The sequence below is a fragment of the Poecile atricapillus genome, chromosome 7 (assembly GCF_030490865.1).
Source record: "Poecile atricapillus isolate bPoeAtr1 chromosome 7, bPoeAtr1.hap1, whole genome shotgun sequence".
NCBI lineage: Eukaryota > Metazoa > Chordata > Aves > Passeriformes > Paridae > Poecile > Poecile atricapillus.
In genome coordinates, this window is record NC_081255.1 from 19,535,702 (window position 1) to 19,555,226 (window position 19,525).

The 19,525-nt window shown below is 37.3% G+C and overlaps 1 protein-coding gene across 1 annotated transcript in view; it reads left to right on the plus strand.

Annotated features, from left to right (window-relative positions):
* Positions 1 to 19,525, plus strand: part of LOC131581217 (collagen alpha-1(XXIV) chain-like) — a 113,551-nt gene that overhangs the window by 22,844 nt on the left and 71,182 nt on the right. Inside the window, exons 8-17 of the mRNA XM_058843249.1 lie at positions 880 to 924; positions 3,087 to 3,140; positions 3,812 to 3,856; positions 9,080 to 9,133; positions 11,318 to 11,362; positions 14,983 to 15,036; positions 15,128 to 15,172; positions 15,577 to 15,630; positions 16,242 to 16,295; positions 17,964 to 18,017. Coding sequence (XP_058699232.1) covers positions 880 to 924; positions 3,087 to 3,140; positions 3,812 to 3,856; positions 9,080 to 9,133; positions 11,318 to 11,362; positions 14,983 to 15,036; positions 15,128 to 15,172; positions 15,577 to 15,630; positions 16,242 to 16,295; positions 17,964 to 18,017 — 504 coding nt within the window. The remainder of the gene's footprint in view (positions 1 to 879; positions 925 to 3,086; positions 3,141 to 3,811; positions 3,857 to 9,079; positions 9,134 to 11,317; positions 11,363 to 14,982; positions 15,037 to 15,127; positions 15,173 to 15,576; positions 15,631 to 16,241; positions 16,296 to 17,963; positions 18,018 to 19,525) is intronic.

Consider the following 19,525-nt stretch of genomic DNA (forward strand, 5'->3'; position numbering starts at 1 on the left):
TTCATGTGGTTCTGTGTGGTTTATCTTCTTTGTATTTCAAGTCCAGAAGCAGTAGGAAACTGCCTGTTCCTCCTGACTTTTCACCAGTGTGTTTATTTCACTGCTGAAACTATTTCTTCAGTCCTTTAGGGAAAGGGAACTTAAAAGGTTTGGTGTTTTTTCCCAATTGGGGTATTTTTTGAGAACCAATAAGCAGAAAGCAGCTTTCTTTAAATACCTGTACTTACATAAATATTGATTTATGTATAAAGTAACAGATACCTCAGTGCAGTAATACAAATAAGATATAAAGTAGAAATACTCAGCATTTTCCTCATGTAAAGGTATATGAGCCAAATTGACAACAACTGACTTTGTGGTTTTGTCTGCTTAAAGGGTGAATTTTACCAATACTTCAATGTTTTGTTGGATTAAGTTTGTAATGGTTATATGTTTTTAAGTTCCATTACAATATTTTGTAGAGTAATGGATGATAGCATTTTTTCTGTTGAATCACATAAAATAGAGCATTTGGACCACATCTGCAATTCTGACATTAGCTTGAATATAATTGAAATATGTCCAAATATAAAAGCTCATAAACAATCCTGTAAAATTATGTCACTGTAATGCCTGATCACTGTGTCTGGAAAAAAATTTTCTCCCAGAAGAAATAATTTTAACGTAATGGAAGTTACAGTCATGATCTGTGTTTCAACCACACATTAAAGGGGGATCTTTCTGAACATGGTCCCAGGGGACTACTTGATGACACCTTCAATCTTAAAAATTTCAAGAATGTGTTGCCAGTTTACAGTTAACAAGTGCTGTTGTATTTCTTTTACATAGAGCATATCTGATTGTTTAAAATTAATTACAACTCCTGTCTTTTTGTGATAGGGCCTAGCTGGACCGGAAGGGAACCCAGGTCCTAAAGGAGTAAGAGTAAGTAAGCATCTTAAGCATTTTGATATACATACCTATTTTTACCCATACAGTAGGTAAAAAAGGGGGTGTGGAATTTAATTCAGCTGTAGAACCACTCTGCCTTTATAGAAGCTACAACGAGAAAATACAGAGTTTCTTTCAAAATATATGCAAGAGTTTATTTTTCCCATGCTGACCAGCATAGAGCAGTTTTCCATTGTTGCCCTTCCTCTCACTTGCCTGCAGGAGAGAGAAGAAAGCAATGCTGGGTGGGTGAAGGCTGAGCAGATGTTTCAGGCCTGAAGCATTAGTTCCATAATGGAGGTTGTCAAGGAGGGAGACGTATCTGATATTTGCAATCTGTAACAGCTACAGAAGTAGATAAAGGGAAACAGTCTTGTCACATAAAAACCACGAAAGGGATCTTGAGATTTAAGAATGATTCAGTCATAGTTATATGTATCCCAGACGCTGAAGGTTCATAATGCTCTGCACAATCTAGGTTTGGTTTTGGTTATTCTTGGAAGCAAATTAGATTGGCTTTTATTCCTGGCTGGTTTGGGGTATTTGTGTGTGTGTGTGTCTGTGTGTGTGTGTTTTTATGGTGCTCTTTCTCTCTTTTTTTTGGTGGTTTGGGTTTTTTTGAGGATTGAGGGTTTATTGGTTTTTGTTTTAGTTTGATTTTTTTGGGGTGGGTGCTGTGTAATTTTGTTTTCTTTAAATAGGCACGTGAGCATGCCTATACATGCTTGTGCATGGATAAGTATTTCTCTAGACTGACTCACTACCAAGGACTAGGCACAGGTTTCCAGAAACTTTTATGTTTCTGGTTGTATCTAGGATCTGAAGGAAGCTTTTGCTGGGTGTTTTCAGGCCTTCAGCTCATGTACAGATTGCTCAGCAGTGTATTGTGTTCTCAAGTATCTATTAATATAATCCTATTGTATTGCAGGAGTTGCTTTGTCTTGTTCTTTTAGTGTAGTTACTAGAAGTCTTTACCTGCAGCAGCTTCTTGAACACATGTCTGGGGATTTTGGAATGTTTTTTAGTTTTTTTTTAATGACAGTTTTGATTACGATGATGAGAAAAATTAGTTTGGCAGGATCAAGTGCCAACAGATATTGCACCCTCAGGGATTGTTTCTTTTATGTTTCTTCCGTTTATTTTTGTTCAGATTCTCATCTGCATTTTGACTTGTTCTCCCTTCAACAAACAAGACATAAGTGATACCAGTCCCTTTCCTAAAAGTTACTGCTTCTCTGTTTACACAAAGCTAAAAATGGCCAATGTGTGACTAATTTTAGGGAAAAACACCTCAAGGCTAAATCTTGTGTATGAATTCTAAAAGTAATTTCCAGCAAAAACGATGACAGCCCTCTTGACACGTACTCCTGTGCCATGGAGGTGTATAGCAACATGGTATGAAGCATTTTTAGAGCTTTAGGTTTAAAATATTCCTGTAATCAATGTGTGCTCTGCTTCTCAGCTGTTTTAACTGTAGAAAGTAGATGCCTTTGTTTTCCTTACTTTTGTTAGGGCTGGATGACAGGGTAGGCACCATCTTTCATAATTAAAAAAAAAAAAATCAACCCCCATGAAATTAAATCATTACTACTGGAGATATATGAAAGCAAATAATTCAATTTTAGTAACTAATTTAATATTTTTATTCCAATCTCAGTTTGAATCTGGTAGTGCAGCATCCATTTCTCCATACAACTGAGGAATAGTGGGAGAGAAAAGCATTTGACTGAACTAAAAGAAAAACATTCTGCTTATAAATGTTTTTCTTGTATGAACTCTTACATATAGCAATGATCACACAGTGTTATTAAAGATGAGAACTCCTTTTCTGATGGAGTTTCTAAATAAGGTTAACTTAAGAAAAAAGTTGCTGATTTCATCTATTCCAATAAATAATACATTTGATGCAACCATGTCTTATTAGAAGTACTTCTAATATTAACTTAGTACTTCTTTATTAACTGATTCTTTACCCTTATAACAGGAAACTGTTTTTGTTGTTGGTTGGAGAGTAAATTTTAGTCACATTTAAATTTCTAGAGCTTCACTGTTAGTTTCAAATGAGCCTGAATTTAATCTCTCTGTCATGTTCCCATAGCTGGCAAATACTGAGGGACAAGCAGCCTTGAAATCAAACATTGTTCTTATGTTTTTAGGGTTTCATTGGACCTCCAGGTGTGGCAGGACAGCCAGGACCTGAAGGAGAAAGGGTATGGAACATTAATGAAATGTTGATGTTTTTGTGGTAATGCAGTGTCTGTAAGAATGGGGGGAAATGTACAAGGTTGATCGATTCATTGAAATATTTTTTGGCTGAAAGTAAAACTGATGTGAAGAAAATAAGATGAATAGGTCATACTCACTTAGTCTAATCAATGAAATGTCCTGGTGCTAAAGTAAAATAGGAGCAGCTGTGAAGTATTATTTTACTTTAATCTGCAAGGATTAGGGTTATTTTTTTTTTTTCTTCAGCAAACTGTGAATGAATATTTCTCATTCAATAAATTTCTTTTTGTCAATGATTTATATTTGTTTCTTGTTGGATGTTCTTTACAGTAGAACCAGCAATGGAAGTGTTAATCTCTATCACTCTGTGCTTGAGCTTTCCCTTACTGCACTTGAGCAAAAAGGCTGTCTGGACATGTACTGTGATGGAAGCAGGACAAGGCCTTTTTTCCCAGTTATTCTCATATTGCCACAGTAACGACAAGCGAAGTTTGTGTTTCTGCTGTAGGACATTGTCTCGATGATACTTTGCTCAATTTTTTTTTTTTTTTTAATGTTGCTTCTTACACTGTGTTTTTCCCATCAAATGTAGGTTTAATTACTTTAAGTATTGAAGAAACAAAAATCTACTTAAGATGGGTTATTTCTTTTTCAGGGTATCCCAGGCCTCCATGGAAAAAGAGGTCCTAAAGGGAGACAGGTAAAGCTTCTAATACTTGTTACAATTCCTGCTGCCAATGTAAACCTGGAATTAACTCCAGCGTTAATCAGCTGAAAACTGTTAGTTTTAATTTTTCTCCATAGATGACTTCCTATTGCTTTCAGTTAGTACTTTTCAGACCTGCAGATTCTGTGCAGGTTATAAGTACTAGATGTTTTGAAGTGTGGAAGGCTTATCAGTATGAACCTTGTGGCAGGTTACTGGTATCAGCTATGAGGAGGGTTAGAAAGTGACAGAAACACATAAATATATTCCATGAAATTGCTGCTAGCACAAGGTGCAGATATGATGCAAGCTTCATAAGTCTGGCGTTGGTTTGGATGAAAATCAACTTCTAATGTCTGACATTTCTGGACTGTTGTAAATTAATGCTGTCCTCTACTCAACATATATTTCTACAGCTGAGAATAAACACAAATCTGCCAAGTATACATTATCGAGGTTTACATATTTCCTGTGGTGTCTTCAATGCCAAATGTTTTGTTTTCTGTTGCAACCATAATATTTTAGGTCTTTGAAGCTATCCAGGAGTTTCCTGTTTTAACTTTCTTGTGGTTTGAGATTGGAAAACACCATGGGGTTCTCCAGCTGTGTAGTCAGTTGTGCTCAGCAGCTCAGATGATTTTTATCTACCATGTTGAACAAATTTGTCCAGCAGTAGTATGATTATCATTATTTGGCCCCTGATGTATTCTATGAAAGTTGTAGAGGGTTTTGTTTCATTGTTTTGTTTTCTGCGTGATCTAACACCAGCCAAAAGTCGTTAGCCTACAAGAATTGCTTTAATATAAAGAAAGACAAGCAAAATTATAGTAAGTCTATGGACTCCTCTTTCTGAAGCTGCCATGAGACCATATTGTAGTTTGCATATAACTGGGCTGAAATGCTACTTTTTGCATCTGAGTGCTGGGCAGGAAGGGCTCTGTGGCATCAGTCCCGTGCAGAAGTTGGCAATGCCTTGTGCCAGTGAGTCACATGCAGCATTTACAAAGGAGGAGAACCTGGATGGGAATCAAAGGTTCAGTGTGAAATAGGAAGTGTAGTGACAGCAGGGTACGCTGAAATGTGTTTGGCCTTTTACTGTCAGGTTTCACTGGGCTTCCAGTGTGGTGGTTGGTGTAGTATTTGTCCCAGTCCATAGCAGTCAGTTGGTGCTGTGTGTGCAGTGGTAAGCAGTTATTTTCCATTTACAGTAAGAGCAGAGCTTCTGTCAGTGCCAAACTGTCGCTCTATTAGGAACGGCGAGAGGAACAACACAGACTCTCTCAGGAGTCAATCAGGAGAATTTCTCTAAGTTTATTGCTTCAGATCTTTTTTATAGACCGATACGTGAAAAATACAGAAAAACTTTTATTGGTTAGCAAACTACTACATCACCATCATTGGTCAGTGGGGCACACCACCCCTCAACCTTCTCCTGCAAGAAAACAAGGAACAGGCAAACAGCACCTGCAAGGCTGTTTTCTGTCTCTGAGGATTGTTTTAATTCCTCCTTATGAATTCCCAGGCCACTTTCTCAGGCAAGACTGAGAAAACTATGTGGCCTGCAATTTCCACATGCACTCTGTTTCAGAGCTAGCATCCATACCAGACTGTGTTTTGTAAGGACCTCTATTTGTATAAAAAATATAATCCTCTGTTCAGAGAGGATTCACATAGGTGGGAGACCACCAAAAGCACCTCTGCAGAATGTCTGTGATTACCTTCATTCAGTACTGATTTCTTTGTAACGCTGTAATTTCCTCAATCCCGTGGTTCATTCCAATTCCTTTCTGTGATCTATAAAGTCCTTATTTGACTAAAGGGTACTTATGTGGAGACCAGCCAGGAGAGCAATCACATGGGAACCTGGCTTGAAGTACTTCACTGCATCACAAGCTTAGAGAAGACGTGTTATTTTAAGCCCCAAAACAATGATAGCTGTAATGACAAAGTTTTTTTGGCATAGTGCCCTGGAGTTAACAATACTTCGGGGCAGGGTGCTGTCACTAAAATAAATTTGGCATAGGAGTTCTACGGTGCCTGAAGTCAGGGTCCTTACCTTTAGTTCCAGGATGCAACTTTTTTTTTTGTGCAAAACTCTCCCTAATAATACTTGAGAAAATAAAAACCCTGTCTGACTGGCAGAGGTCTTTTTGAAAGAAATTAGATCCCAAGTATAATCTCATTTTTGGAAAGTGATTTTAAAGTATAGAAGAAGTGGCTCATACAAGAGATTGTAAACATTTATAATTGACAAAATGCTGCTACTCTGTAAGTTTATTGAACGGTTGTTCATATTTGTAACATTTCTGGCATATTTGAAATAGAACAAAATATTCAATTGCCAGAATCTATAGAGTGAGGATTTGTTGGAATTTTATATTTGTTTTGCACACAATATCATTTTAAGAAAATATTTTGTGGTAGAAGTATATGTGTTCAGTTTCTTTCTCTTATATCATCATAATATGACATTAGGCAAGTTCTGCAGTATTTTTAATCCATTTTCTGTCCTGCTAGCATGATGCATTTTGCTTTTATTTGTGGGAAGATTTTTACAGTTTTCTTCTGTCTGTGATTAGTTAAAACCAGTTGTCAATGTGTCAGAACAGACCTTGTAAATTTTACCAAGAATTTAGTAATCAAGTCCATTGTAACAGTAAAAACAGTTCAGATCCTGTTTTATATTAAAGTTATGAATAATCATCCTTTGTATGCTTAATAATAATGTTAAATGATAATATTGATTTAATAAAACAGTTGTTGCACAGTACTATTAGTATATTGCTTCCAATTTTATACTTCGGTGACTGCTCATTTTGCTTATATTTTTTGTACTTACTAAAATTTTTCAGTATCAGTTCAAAGACACATGCTGTTGAAAATGTGATTATAATGGCTGTGGGTGACCTGTCACTTTTGTAACTCTTGCTATGCTGGGGTTGTGCTGCATCATTTGTGATTCTGTGTGGTTGGTAAAACTGTCCCATTTCATCCTTCATTTTCCCATTGAGGTCTCATTTGTGAGTTTCAAAAAAATATACATGTGGTCTATGACAATTCTGCCTCTTCCAACATGTACCAATGGTAGGCAGTACAACCAAAATATGCTGTTTAGGAAAGGGTCATAAATTAATCTAATCATAAAGTCATCCTCTTAATTTGTAGCTTTTAACAATATAGTCACTCTCAAATATCCATTTTGCATATGTAAAATTTTACACTACATTTTCAGAGCTAGGAAAAAAATTACCAAAGGTGCACAACCCTGAGAGTCAATTAAATCTGCTTTATTGACCATTCCCTAAGAATCTCTACTTTTTAAATGATAAGGTGATAAAAATGTCAATACCTGTATTGTCAGATCTTACAACTATAGATTCTTATTTGTGAGTTCTGTGATCAGATGCTGAACAAGAAATTAATTGTTGTGAGAGGAATTCCTGTGTTTAGCTTTTCTGAATTAGCGGGGAAAGCAGAAAAAAAAGTCCATCTAAAATCAACCCAGAATATGCTACAGAAGGCTGTCTCTGATTGCTTCACATTATCATGCATGATGATGAGAATTAATAGCTATTCAGTTGTTTCAACATATTTTAGCAGTGTGCATGCATGAATATATATGCATAAAATGCTGCCTTCATTTTTATAAAAGTTTGGCTTGTTACTAAAGCCAAATATGGCTTAAGCAGTGCTTAAACTACTTTGATTTATGATACAATTTTTCCATCTCTTTGAGGCACTTCTATGTTGTCTTCCTGACTACTGTTGGAATACTATTGGATGGTGATGTATATCCCCCATTCCATTTAGGAAAGTCACTGCTGTAGCAAGTCCTGAGCTGGACAGCTGTGTGGATACCCTCCAAACAAAGTAGCTTAAAAAGGCCAAATGAATTGTACCTTTGACCTGCAGCAGGTTTGAACATGGTTTTACAGAGGTGAAAGGTTAATGCCTGAAAGTACTGTTCCTGATACACATGGAGAGGTAAAAAGATACTGAAACGCTGAAAAGACAAAGAGCATTTCACATAAAAATTATTGTAAGGATGGAATGTGCCCCTTTTTCCCATGGATATGGATTAGTAATGCTCAGGTTCTTTGTGGCTGATTTCTTGAGGTCTTGCATCTCTCCATTATCTCAGTACTCTAATAATACTGTGGGACATTTTTCAATTCCAAGTCTCTTGGTTGAGTTTGAGTGCCATAGCTTGGATTTTTCCAGGTAGAATCCCTTTCCAGCTTACTATTTTGCAATTTTTCTGGTGAACTCTTAGCCTTAGATTCTGGTTCAGAAACGATTTTGACTTCTCTGTAGATCTGCACTACCTCACTTCTCTTAATTTCATGCAGTGAATACAAAGCAATCATGAAAATATTTCTTGGTACTACTTCAAACTAATAGCATGATATTCTAGTTAGGTACATGTGGGTCTTCCAGTAAAATAGTGAGATCTGCCTAGCAATACTAAACTGTTAAAAATTAATTTAAAAACCCCTCACACCACCCTCACACCCTTACCCCCCTGCTAAAAAACCCAAACAAAACATCAAATCTGTTATCCCCAGCAACTTATGTGCTTCTGCAGTGGGCAACATCTGAAAGAAGTAAAGCAATTTTCAAAACCCTAACAGGAAGGAAGGACGATTAGAGCCAGGAAGGAATTCCATTCCATTTTCTTTCTGAAGCAAGAAATGGAAATTCTGTTTTAAGCTTCGATGCTTGACTTGGCAAATCAGATTTCTTTCCTGTTCTGATAATCTAGTCTCTGAAGTCAAAACTCTAATAAAATAAATGAGGTTTTACTATGTCTTGAATTATTGTTTCAGTGTCTAGATGCAGACTAAAGCAAGTGTTCACATTGTTTAGAAAGATGAAAATTTTGATTTCTAATTAATATGAGATCTCATACTGAGATGCCAACTATTAGTATTTGGAGATGAGTTAAGTAAGGAAGGACAAATGTTTTAGTGAATGTTGAAGCTAACAGGATGAGAATTGAGTTAAAAATAAGAAATAGGAAACAATTCAAGTAATACTTGTTTAATATAGCTCTTAAAGTAATTCAGTTGTCTGCTTTTTCCATATGTTTCCATTCTGTATAGTTGTATCATTTTGGGTTTATGACTTATGAATTCCCCAAACCTATAGGGATTCAATGTTCAGGCCACCTTTCATGTCTTGAATAATGAAGAACAGGTATTTTTTATTCTGCTTTAGGGTTTTCCAGGTGACTTTGGAAATAGAGGCCCCCCTGGTCCAGATGGAAGTCCTGTAAGTATTGAATTGTGTGTTGATAAAATGATAAAACATGATAAAATTTGTAAAACTCAACAGTAACTCATCTCCAAAATTAAAGGAGACTTTTCCTTCAAAAGAAATGTCTTGAAGTCCATAGGAAAATTTTGGACTGTTAGTTTTTCCATGCAAATTTCTAGGAAAATACTATAAGTATATAAAAGAGGAAGAAAATATTCAGAAAGCTGCCGAGAGAACACATTTTCCACTGCTGCATGTGCTGACTACCTTGAGAATCAGATCTCTTACTATCCTCATTGCATTTCTGATGACTGCTCTGTCTTCAAAAATTCTTGCATTAGATATGACTCTGTTGTTTATTTAAACCATTATTCTAAGATCACCTTAACAAAATAGGATTCTGCCTGCATGTAAAACCCCAGCTTTTGTGTGCTTGTGCGTTTGATAGTTGATTTCATCCTTTGAACTGGAACTAAACACAATTATGCTAGCATGTCATTTGGTGCATTGTAATCAGTGTGATAACAGCTTTGTCCTTGGCAGTGTGTGCCCTTGCAGTGTGGTGTTCAGCCTGTGGCACAGTCACGTCACTGCACAGGCTGCCCTCAAATGAGCTTTGCTGTCTTTCTCTATTTGTAGGGAAACTCTGGCTGCAAACTCCAAACTCAGGTTTCCTTTGGTGTCGGAAACCAGTGAAAGGCTTTGGGCAAGAGAAAAGAACAGCAATAAATGCTGGGTAAATGAGCAGCTGATTTGAATCATCTTGTATTGTTGGATGCTCCTTGGGAAATTATCAGCTTGCATCTAAAGATTTTTCTGATATGGCATGGAGTTATCAACTAGACAGTTTCTGTATTTTTTGAAGGTCTGCTTGACACCCATGTTAGAAACTTGTTTTAGAAAGCTTACATGAATTTTGCTGGTAGGTTACCAATGTTTGGTGTCAACATTTTGGAACACAGGGAAAAAATTCTTATGCATTTGTGGTCTCTAAGGCAAAGCTTCCCTTGTTGGAATGTCAGGTGGTATCAGTGTGGTTTTCATCTTGAAAACCCACTGAGGGGTTGAGTGTCACCAACTGCTTTGCAAATGATATTAAAAGGTGAGTTCTTCCTTCGCCTCCTCATGTTCCCAAGTCTCCCTCCATTCCTGATAAAGCAGACATTGTCTTCCCGCAAGATCTGCAGAACAGTACTTTAATAGAAACAAGCTCAGAAAGCCTGGATCTGAAATTGCAGACTTGCACGTTACAAAGAAGCCTGTTTTACTGTGAGCATTTGCAAACAAGTTCCATCTAATCTGCCAAGACAGCTGCTGATCTTACTGCCTTCTTTGACAGGCAGCAACCCCTCTCCCCTCCTCCCCCAGAGCTCACCCTACAGGACTTGTTCAGGCAAGGGGCGAGTGCTGCAGCTGCAGGGGTCTGCAGAGCTAATGGCATATTTACAGAGCCTCTCTGTGAGCTGGCACTGGAGACCAGGGGCTGCCTGGGAGGCCTGTGGCAGAGGGAACTTGAAGGGAAGACATTTCTTCCCATGTGCTGACTTGACACTAATGACATTCGTCTCCATGCCTAATTTCTTCTGCTTAACTGACTAATGGCATCCTTCATTTCCACAACACCCTCTCAATTCTCTGAGGATGTCAGTCTGCCTTGGAGGATGTTGCTGGAGCATTCAGCTTCCCCTGTGGATAGTTTAGAGCAGGTTGGAGAGAGTGTGTAGGCACCCGAGGAGGGAGGAGAGCACAAAGGTGTCCTCTGTGCCATGTCCAGCAGCCATGCCCAGTTGGGCACTTTCAGAATGGCCTTAGGTTTGCTTGCATAAAACTTCCCTTCCCTGTGGGTGCCAACAGGCTGCAGTGGAGCCTGTGTATGTTATCCACTGGCCAGCAGGTGCCAGGCGTTGGGACACCTTGCATGAGATGAGGTGACCTGCAGGGCTACAATACCTGTTTCACATAGGGCAAAGAAATTTAGCAAAAATTTTTTGGCAGTGTTTCAGCCTCTTCTGGGTTAAACTGTGGCAGAGGCAGTAGTGGAGTACTAATTGTGTTTCTCTATACATTGATAAGCTGTCACTCTTTGGAAACTCTTTAAAAATCAAAACCGACTTGCTTTGTAGATTACTTTTATCTTCTCAATGGGATTTCTTTCTAAATGGTAAAATTCAGATAATCTAAGATTAACTTTCTTTAAAGGGAATTGTTGGTGGTGTTGGTCCTCCTGGATTTCCAGGACTAAGAGTGAGTATGCTTTTATTACTTGCTTTGATATGGCTGCATTAGAGCTTTTGTCTTGTGTGTTTGAAATAATAAAAAAAATTCTGAACAATTAGGAAAATTCAAGGATTTAAACAGCTTTTGTTTCAGACAGCCATGTTTTTGAATAATGTCACTCTGCAAAACTGCTATAATGTCAGCATGGAGCATTTCTGTACTTGCTGTGGATTTGAATGTTTGTTTCTGATCCAGTGTGTTTGGTTTTTTTTATTTTAAATGACCAAGTTTGCTAGTTTATAGCACTAAAGCCAGTGTGAAGGGTGCAATGTTTTCAAACATTTTAAGGACAACAGTCCTCATTGGCTCCTGAATATGGCTACCAAATTCAAAGCAGAATTATTTTCTAAGAAAAATTACTTTATCACGTTTACAATACCATATTAATTTTGTACCTATCAACTGTGCCAGAGAAGCTCTGTGGGTGCTCCAGAAGGTGGGAAAGACTTTCATTCTGAATAATCTCACTCCCTTGTTTCTTTTAATTCTTGTATTTATTCACAGAGGACCTCTGATTCTTGATGTTGTCTCAGTCATGTCTGGCTACACAGTCATGTTCTTAACAAGGGAGAAATAATAAGTGTTTACTGTTGAATTAAGGAAGTGTTTGCTTTGTGGGTTTTTTGATATCTACAGATCTGAAACATTCTTGATAAGTTTGTACTTTACAGTGATGGTCATCTCACTTTTCCTTTGAAGCACAGGAATTGCGTTCAGTTGTTACTCTTTCTAATTATTTGTTCATAACAAAAAAGGATTCCTGTAAGTCATCCTTTGCTGCCTGATTAGGATTGTTATGGCATTGCTATAGTGAAAACAAAAGCTTGGTCGAGGAACCTCTGTAGCTTCCAGCCTTCATCATGCAAACATGATTTTCTGTGCTCTTGTCAGTTGACAGAGTCAGGCCAATTGACACTCTCATGAGACTGGAGCTTGCACTCTTGAGAATTTGCTTAGAACTGTGGCTTGCTTTTCTCTCTTACATGACTGTCTTTGGAATTTAATCTCAAAGACTTTGATAATTGTACAAAAGTACCTGAGGTTTTAAAAAAAAGCCTACTATATGTCACTTCCAGAAAGTTACTGTTCCTGATTATTTTGACTTAAACTTCACTGTTTAGCCCTACCTAGAGTTCACGACCATAAATGTTTGCAGGATCAAAGCTGCATGTGCCTTCTTGCTGAGTTGCAATAACTTAGAGAGAGATTGAGTGGTTTTTGTGAAATAGAGAAATCATTTTCAGAGTTTCTTTACAAGGGACCATTGCACTCTCTAATCTGTAGCAGAATTTCACCAAGACCCTGGGGGAGCTTCAGGTGACCCCAGCATCTGCAGGTACAGCCTGTGTGGCGCAGCCCTGTTCCTCAGCCACCTCTGCTCTCTAAACAGGTCTGTGCTCCCTGGCCTCAGCTTCCTCTTGTCCAGGCCAGATGCTAATTGTCATCCAAAACCGACTAAAGAGCTACAGTCCTCAGTGTTTGCTTTAAAATACTTAGTCAATCATAATACATTATACTACTACGAGATGTAATATTGAGCATGAGATTAAATTTATTTTTCTGGCAGAATCCAAGAGTATCAATTCAAGTAGCTTGTCCAGCCAAGCTGTGTGCAGTGTCAAGAGTTAGTTGTATTTTTCTCTTTGTTCATGAGAACAATGGCAAAATGAGCAGCAACAGCAAGCTGAGTCCAGTAATTCCTTCCATCTATGATTTTTTTCAATATACAAAGCTGTTGCCAAGTTCAAAGTTTTGGCTGGCTGAACAGTCAGTCTTTCAAGACTTAGCGAGGCCATGAGTTTTAATAAGATGAAGAGTTTCAGAAAATTTTCTGCTAGATACCTGAATTAGTTTTTCTGTTTAATTTCTTTCTCCTTTTAAAAACCCACCTAATACTAGGAAAACATTAGTTTTCCTTTTCTGGTATTTTTATCTTTTTGACTGGAAAAAGGAATTTGGTTTTAGTTCTACTTGTCACGTAGAAATGTTGGAAAAAGGTATGCTTCATGTAGCTGCAGATTTTATTGATCAGCAAGTTTTATCCAAAGTGATAAGCATATGTTAACATATAGCCAGGCTGTTGTAGGTGGAGAAAGATTTAAAAACCTGACAGACTAACCAATTCAGTACTTTTTTTCAGTTTTATTTTGTGTAGTTTCAGTTCTTTGCTGTTAATTAAATCATACAATGTATCTGGAGACTATGACAGGTGTTTAATGAACCTGGATGTTTTAAAGCTGTTTTGGAATTTCTTCCTGTTGCTATTGTAAGCCAAATTTCCCAGTTCAGTATCCCTCTGTGAATTTCCAATCAATGCTGTTGTTACCTGCATTTCAGCATTCAGTATCATTAATGCATAAATGCCTTGCTGAACTAGAATAGGTAGCACAACTCTGAGACAGCAACATAAGCAATTTGCTTGATCAGCTAGCATGACAGAATATATCATTTAAGCAGTCATGAAAAGCTAAAGCAATGTGGAGTGGCAATTTTCTTGGGAGCTCTACCAAGCACCATTAAGACACTAAGTGATTGGTCTTGCTTTTTCTTCACTGAGCCTTAAGTCTGATGGTGGCTACAGAAAAATGTGATTGCTAACACTGCTGAAAGAGTCTCCAGAGAATAATGAATGTGTGCTGAACTGGAAACGCATAAATATCCATCTCATCTTTTCCATATCACTCTCAGCAAGTGGCAAAAAGTTTCTTTTTATTCTTATGTGTTGTTAAATTCTTGCATAGCCATAGAGATACAACATTGCCTTTTTGGAGTTTTTGTCCCCTGAGGTTGAATAGGCAGCAACTACACAGACTTCTCCCTTTGTAATATAGTTTTAACTATTCTAGGTCAGGTTTTATGTTTAGCTCATGCTTTTTCATTAATATTGTTGCTGTGCTGACCTTTAAAAGTTCTTAAATTCTTTAAAGATTCCTAATTTTTGTGATTCAGTTTTTTTTATTTCATGTCATAAAACTAAATAAAACTGCCTAAATAAATCCCAAATAAGTAATGTAGTAAGGACTCTGAAGGTACATTAGAACAGAAAAGGTTAGCATGCCCATCAGAACGTAGGGTTGATTTTGCATGCTTGGTATTTAGAGACGCATCTCTTTTTTTTCTTTTAATTCATAGAAGTCACTGATGGATGAGAAATTGAGTAAAAAGGCCATTAAAAAGACTGATTTTCATGGTCCTACTCATCATAGAAAAACTTCTTTAAGCCAAATTTGATGCCCACACAGGAGTGCTGTTGTGTAACCCTAAGGACAGCAGCAATGGCCACTGAATGTGCAGCTGCGGTACAAAACAAAGCTCCCATAATTTGCCAAATCTGTGCACTGTGTTCTTCTCTTGAATTTGTAATCTACAGGAGAAGAGGCAAGTTTTGTTTCTCATGTTTCTGCTGATGATGTTGGGAACTGTAAATGTGGAGGAATCATGACACTGGTACTTTTTTTTCCTCTAAAAATTAACCTAAAAAAATATTTTTGGTTTTCTCTGTGATGCACAAAAATGCCACATTCTGTTAGGAGTCTTTAAGTTACTCCATTTCACCAAATGCAGTCGCCTTTCTTGCTGTTTGATAGGGAGACATGGGGCCAGCAGGACCGAGTGGACCATCAGGAATTCCAGGGCCCACGGTATGGTATTTAATCATCCCACCACCAAGTGCCTATGCTGCTTTCCAAATTATAGTCAAGCACTGGATTTATGTTTTCTTTATTTTAACAGGGTTTCCCAGGGAGTGTGGGACAGCCTGGAATGAAAGGTGATAAGGTGATTTAAATATTTTCATTATCTTGGAGATACATAGCTCTTTCAGGCTTCCTTCATTAAAACTTGGGTATAATACCTGCAAAGTCACTTCCCTTTTTCCTTTTGATTTCTTTTGTCTTCTGAATTTCTTTCTTTTATTTTTTAAATTTATGTCAGACACATGATCTGGTACTTTAGACCAAGTTTTTTCTGAACAGAACACTAACTACTGAACATCGTAATATCCAGTCTGGGTCTTTAGACTTTCCTGGAAGAGGTATTTCAGTGCAACACCTTGCATTGTCAAAGATCTGTGTTAAATTTAAATTGTGAACATTGAATTAATCCTTCTTATTCTCTGTTTCTGAAAACTACCCCACTTTAAGCCACATACATATGTCTGTATAAAATTATATGTTGTTTAGGGTGAACATGGCCTTGCAGGAGAGCCAGGAGATCAGGGCTACCCAGGAGACAAGGTAAGTTATAATTGCATTGTTTTACAAAATTATCCAATTTCAGCAACTTCATCAGGCTTATGAGTCTCTTGAAATGCAGCAAGTTGTTTGTATGAAAGTAGAATGCAGGAGTAATACTTTCTGGATATCACTGTATTAGCATATTTAAAAGAAATTCTCTGCTAATTAAAACTCAGATATGGAAAGTGTGCACAAAGACAAGTATAGGGCACAAGAAGAATTCTGGCAGCTGTGTGTATGGAGATGCATCAAACAAGGATTATGGTGTGATCTCAATCTAAGAAACTGTTGTAAAAGGTATTTTTCCCTTGACCCTGGAGGTTCATCTGCAGCTCACCCGGACCTACTGTGTTTAGCAGCAGCACACGGTCTGGCATGCTCCTTCACATCATCAAACTGAGATAAATAAGGATCTTCTTTCCTGTTTGGCTAGTACATCAGAAGTCACTGAAATAGCACATCCTGTGAGAGCTCTTTTGATGAAAGCTGAATGTTAGAAGATAGTTTTCAACCTGCAGAATTCTTTTGAAGCCAGTTTCTGGTGACAAAATATAGCAATTTATTGCTTCCAACATAACACAATTAATTTTCATGTGTATTTCTTTTTTCAGGGTGCTCTTGGTTTACCAGGACCCCCAGGGATAAGAGGAAAGCCAGGACCCCCAGTAAGTTTACACATCAAATTTTGCTCTCACTATATCACTGCGTGTTGTTGATACTTGATATTTTATACTACTGTTGACAATTTTGTATTTTGACAATTTTGTGTGATTGTTATGTTCATAGTGCATATAATCTCCTAGAAGTCACTTAATTCAAAATGCATAAAGAATAAGGTCTAAGCTGCTTTTATTTCTAGTGATTGATGTTAATGAGTGAGTCACATCCTATAATGTGAGACTTCATTACAAAGACCAGTATATGTGTCAAATTTTTATAGAGTGCTTAGGATAGTAGATATTCTGTGCCAGTCACTGTGTGGGGAAATGGACATTTAGCTAATATTTGAAACAAATCCACTGAGAGCTTTGGGAACTTCCAGATGACCATTTGGACTAGATGGATTTGGAGGAAATGTGTGAGATCTCATTAATAATGGCCAATCATTTCTCACAGGGATGGGAGTAGTCATGAATTCCTGTATTTAGTGATTTTTAGCAGCTTTTTTTTAGCATCTGTGCACTGCTGCCACTTCTGCTGCGTTTTTAAATGTTGAGGCAGAAAAGGCATACTGCACAGGGTTACCTGGCTTTTCCTCACCTGTTTTTAATGCTAATATCTGTCTCTTTTCAATATATAATTGAAAGCTGCCATTACTCACTCCAGTGTCAATTTTCTTATGTACAATCAAGCCAATAAGTAATAAACCTACTTAGACCTTATGAATGTCATGGGCCTTTAAATTCAATAACAAACACTTTCCTTGTTCCATAGAATTTACAGTATAAACACTGAGCCTGCAATAAACTTATGCAAATTTGCCTAAGCTTAGATGGGGAAAATCATGTTTTTTACTTTTAAAAGTACAGTATTTTTCATTTTAAGATAAGCATGTGAATCAGCCTATTCCTGAAAGAGTTCAGGATTTTTAAGCAGAAGCTTACATGTCCAACCTTGTGACTTATGTTAAATTAAGCTATGAGACCTCCGTCCTGCAAGTAATAGAAATTTAACTTTGCAGAATAAATTTACAATTAAGTCATTCATGTTAAAACTTAGAGAAACGTTTCCCAGGTCAGACCTTAAGTTTGCTCAAGTGACATCTAGTTATGGTGGCAGAAAGTTTGTGAAAATGTGGCAGAACATATAAATCTTAGAGAAATCAGAACAGATGTAACTTAGAGAAACTTGGCCCATTTTTAGATGGGTTGAAATTTGTGTATACTGGAGCTACCATTACATGTGGATAGGACCTAATTTTATTGTTATTAATCACAAAACTGCCATGTCTTTGGCTATGACTTAAAATAATATAAGTGTGTAAACCAATATCCCTAACAGTTATTTTTCTGGACGTTTAAATAAGATGTAGTTTTTACTGTGAAAACAGCTATATATTTAAAGGGGTTTTTATATGGCTCCTCCCAAAACTCCTAATTTTCTTTGTCCTAAACTAATTTGAATTTTTTTTGTTGGGACTTCAAAGAGATATGAAGAGCTAGTTTTAATAGTGTCCAAAGAGAGGCAGGTACAACATTTCCTATTTAGTGAAAATGTCATCTCAACATTTCTGCTGCCCTTTTTGTTAATAGATGTTTTTAAAATCTTCATAACCATTTGTTGTTGAAAATAAATTATCATCAGAAATCTTAACTGTTTGGATTCTTTTTAAGGGGAAAATTGGAGAACCTGGACCCCGTGGACCATTGGGTCCTCAAGGACCTGAGGTAAGAAGTTGCTTGATAGCAGTAAAATTGAATGTCGGCTCTAAATTATGAAAAAAGAGGTGAATGGGTTTTCTTCATAAAAGACTGTTTTCTTAGTTGAATTAGGAAAATCTTTTTGTTCAGTCATATTTGATGAATTCATTCTCCTCCATAAAGCACAAAAGATTCCAGCTCATAATTTTTTTCTACAAAATATTAATGTGCAGGATCTTTGAATACAAAGTAGTTCTTCATTTGCTTTTGTGATTAGGATTTGTTGTCTCTCGAGTCCTGTTGTTATGGGGTACACCTGGAATGAGACTCACGTGATTTCTCAGGCACACTTCCACTTTTAAATACTGAAACATGTTTACAAATGGGATTTTTCATTTTCCAAGACAAGGCTCATATCACGTACAAGAAACACAAAGAATAAACACCACTTACCTGGGAAGTGTTGCCAAGCAGTTGAATCTAGAAGTGAAGTTTCCTAAAAACTCCTTAGTGCTATGGGAGTCTACACAGAAACTGTCAGTCTCCAAGTTGTCCCATTTTGGTGTTTTTTTGCATTTACACCACAGTCTTTAAGGAAAAATGCTGTGATCTGTGCCAGAAAGATATGTTTATACACAGACACATGTATTTGCTAGAGAGATGAAAACAGAAAGTGGATTGTTCTTTCTAATCAGCCTCCTGCAATGAGTGTATTTTGGGTTTTGTTTGGTTTGTGGTGGAGTTTCTTTGTTTGTTTGGGGGTTTTACATTTTTAAAAAAAATATGAATGGAAGGCATATACTAGCAATGATCTTTTTTCTGCCTTTACATGAGGATATCTCCTCAAACCAAGGCTCTATGTTCCTACATTTCTAATTAGGCAAAAGCCCTCACAAGAGAAAACTCACTGTGAAGTGCATTGTAGCAACACAAGGTGGTCTTGTCAGAATAAGCCTCTCTGGTTTAGTCAAGGCATGTGCAGAAGACACAGAGCCTGTGCATATTGTCCACAGCTGCCACCATGTGTGGCTCAGGATTTTAGATTTTTTGCTCCTCTTCATTATTAACAAAAGAGGCCCTTGCATGATCTCTTTGCACAGCTTCCAGCAAGGGAGACCTGCAGCAGGTTAATCCCAAATTGTTGGTCTTGAGGCCTGTGTCCTACTGTCCCTGCTGCCTGTGCTGGTAGTCCTTCATAGTTCCTTATTCCAGCACAGACATGCTGCTCCTTTGTGTCTGGGGAAAAGATCATTGTTCTGGGCCGGTTGTCCTCAGGGCAGATATGGATGGGAATCTTTCTGTCTGGAAAGTTCAGCATTTCCCCTTGCTCAGGAGTGCAGAATGACTTCATCATTAGAAATCAAAAAAATGCATGATGCTAGATAATTAAAACTTGAGTAGTTTTTTTGCGTAATTGTCTGCAAAATGGCAGGCTTAAAACTACAAAGCAATGTTTCTCTTAACTTCATTCATGCAAGACAGGTCCAAATTAAGTACAAGAGGTTTTTCCACCTTTTAACTTCATACAAATATGG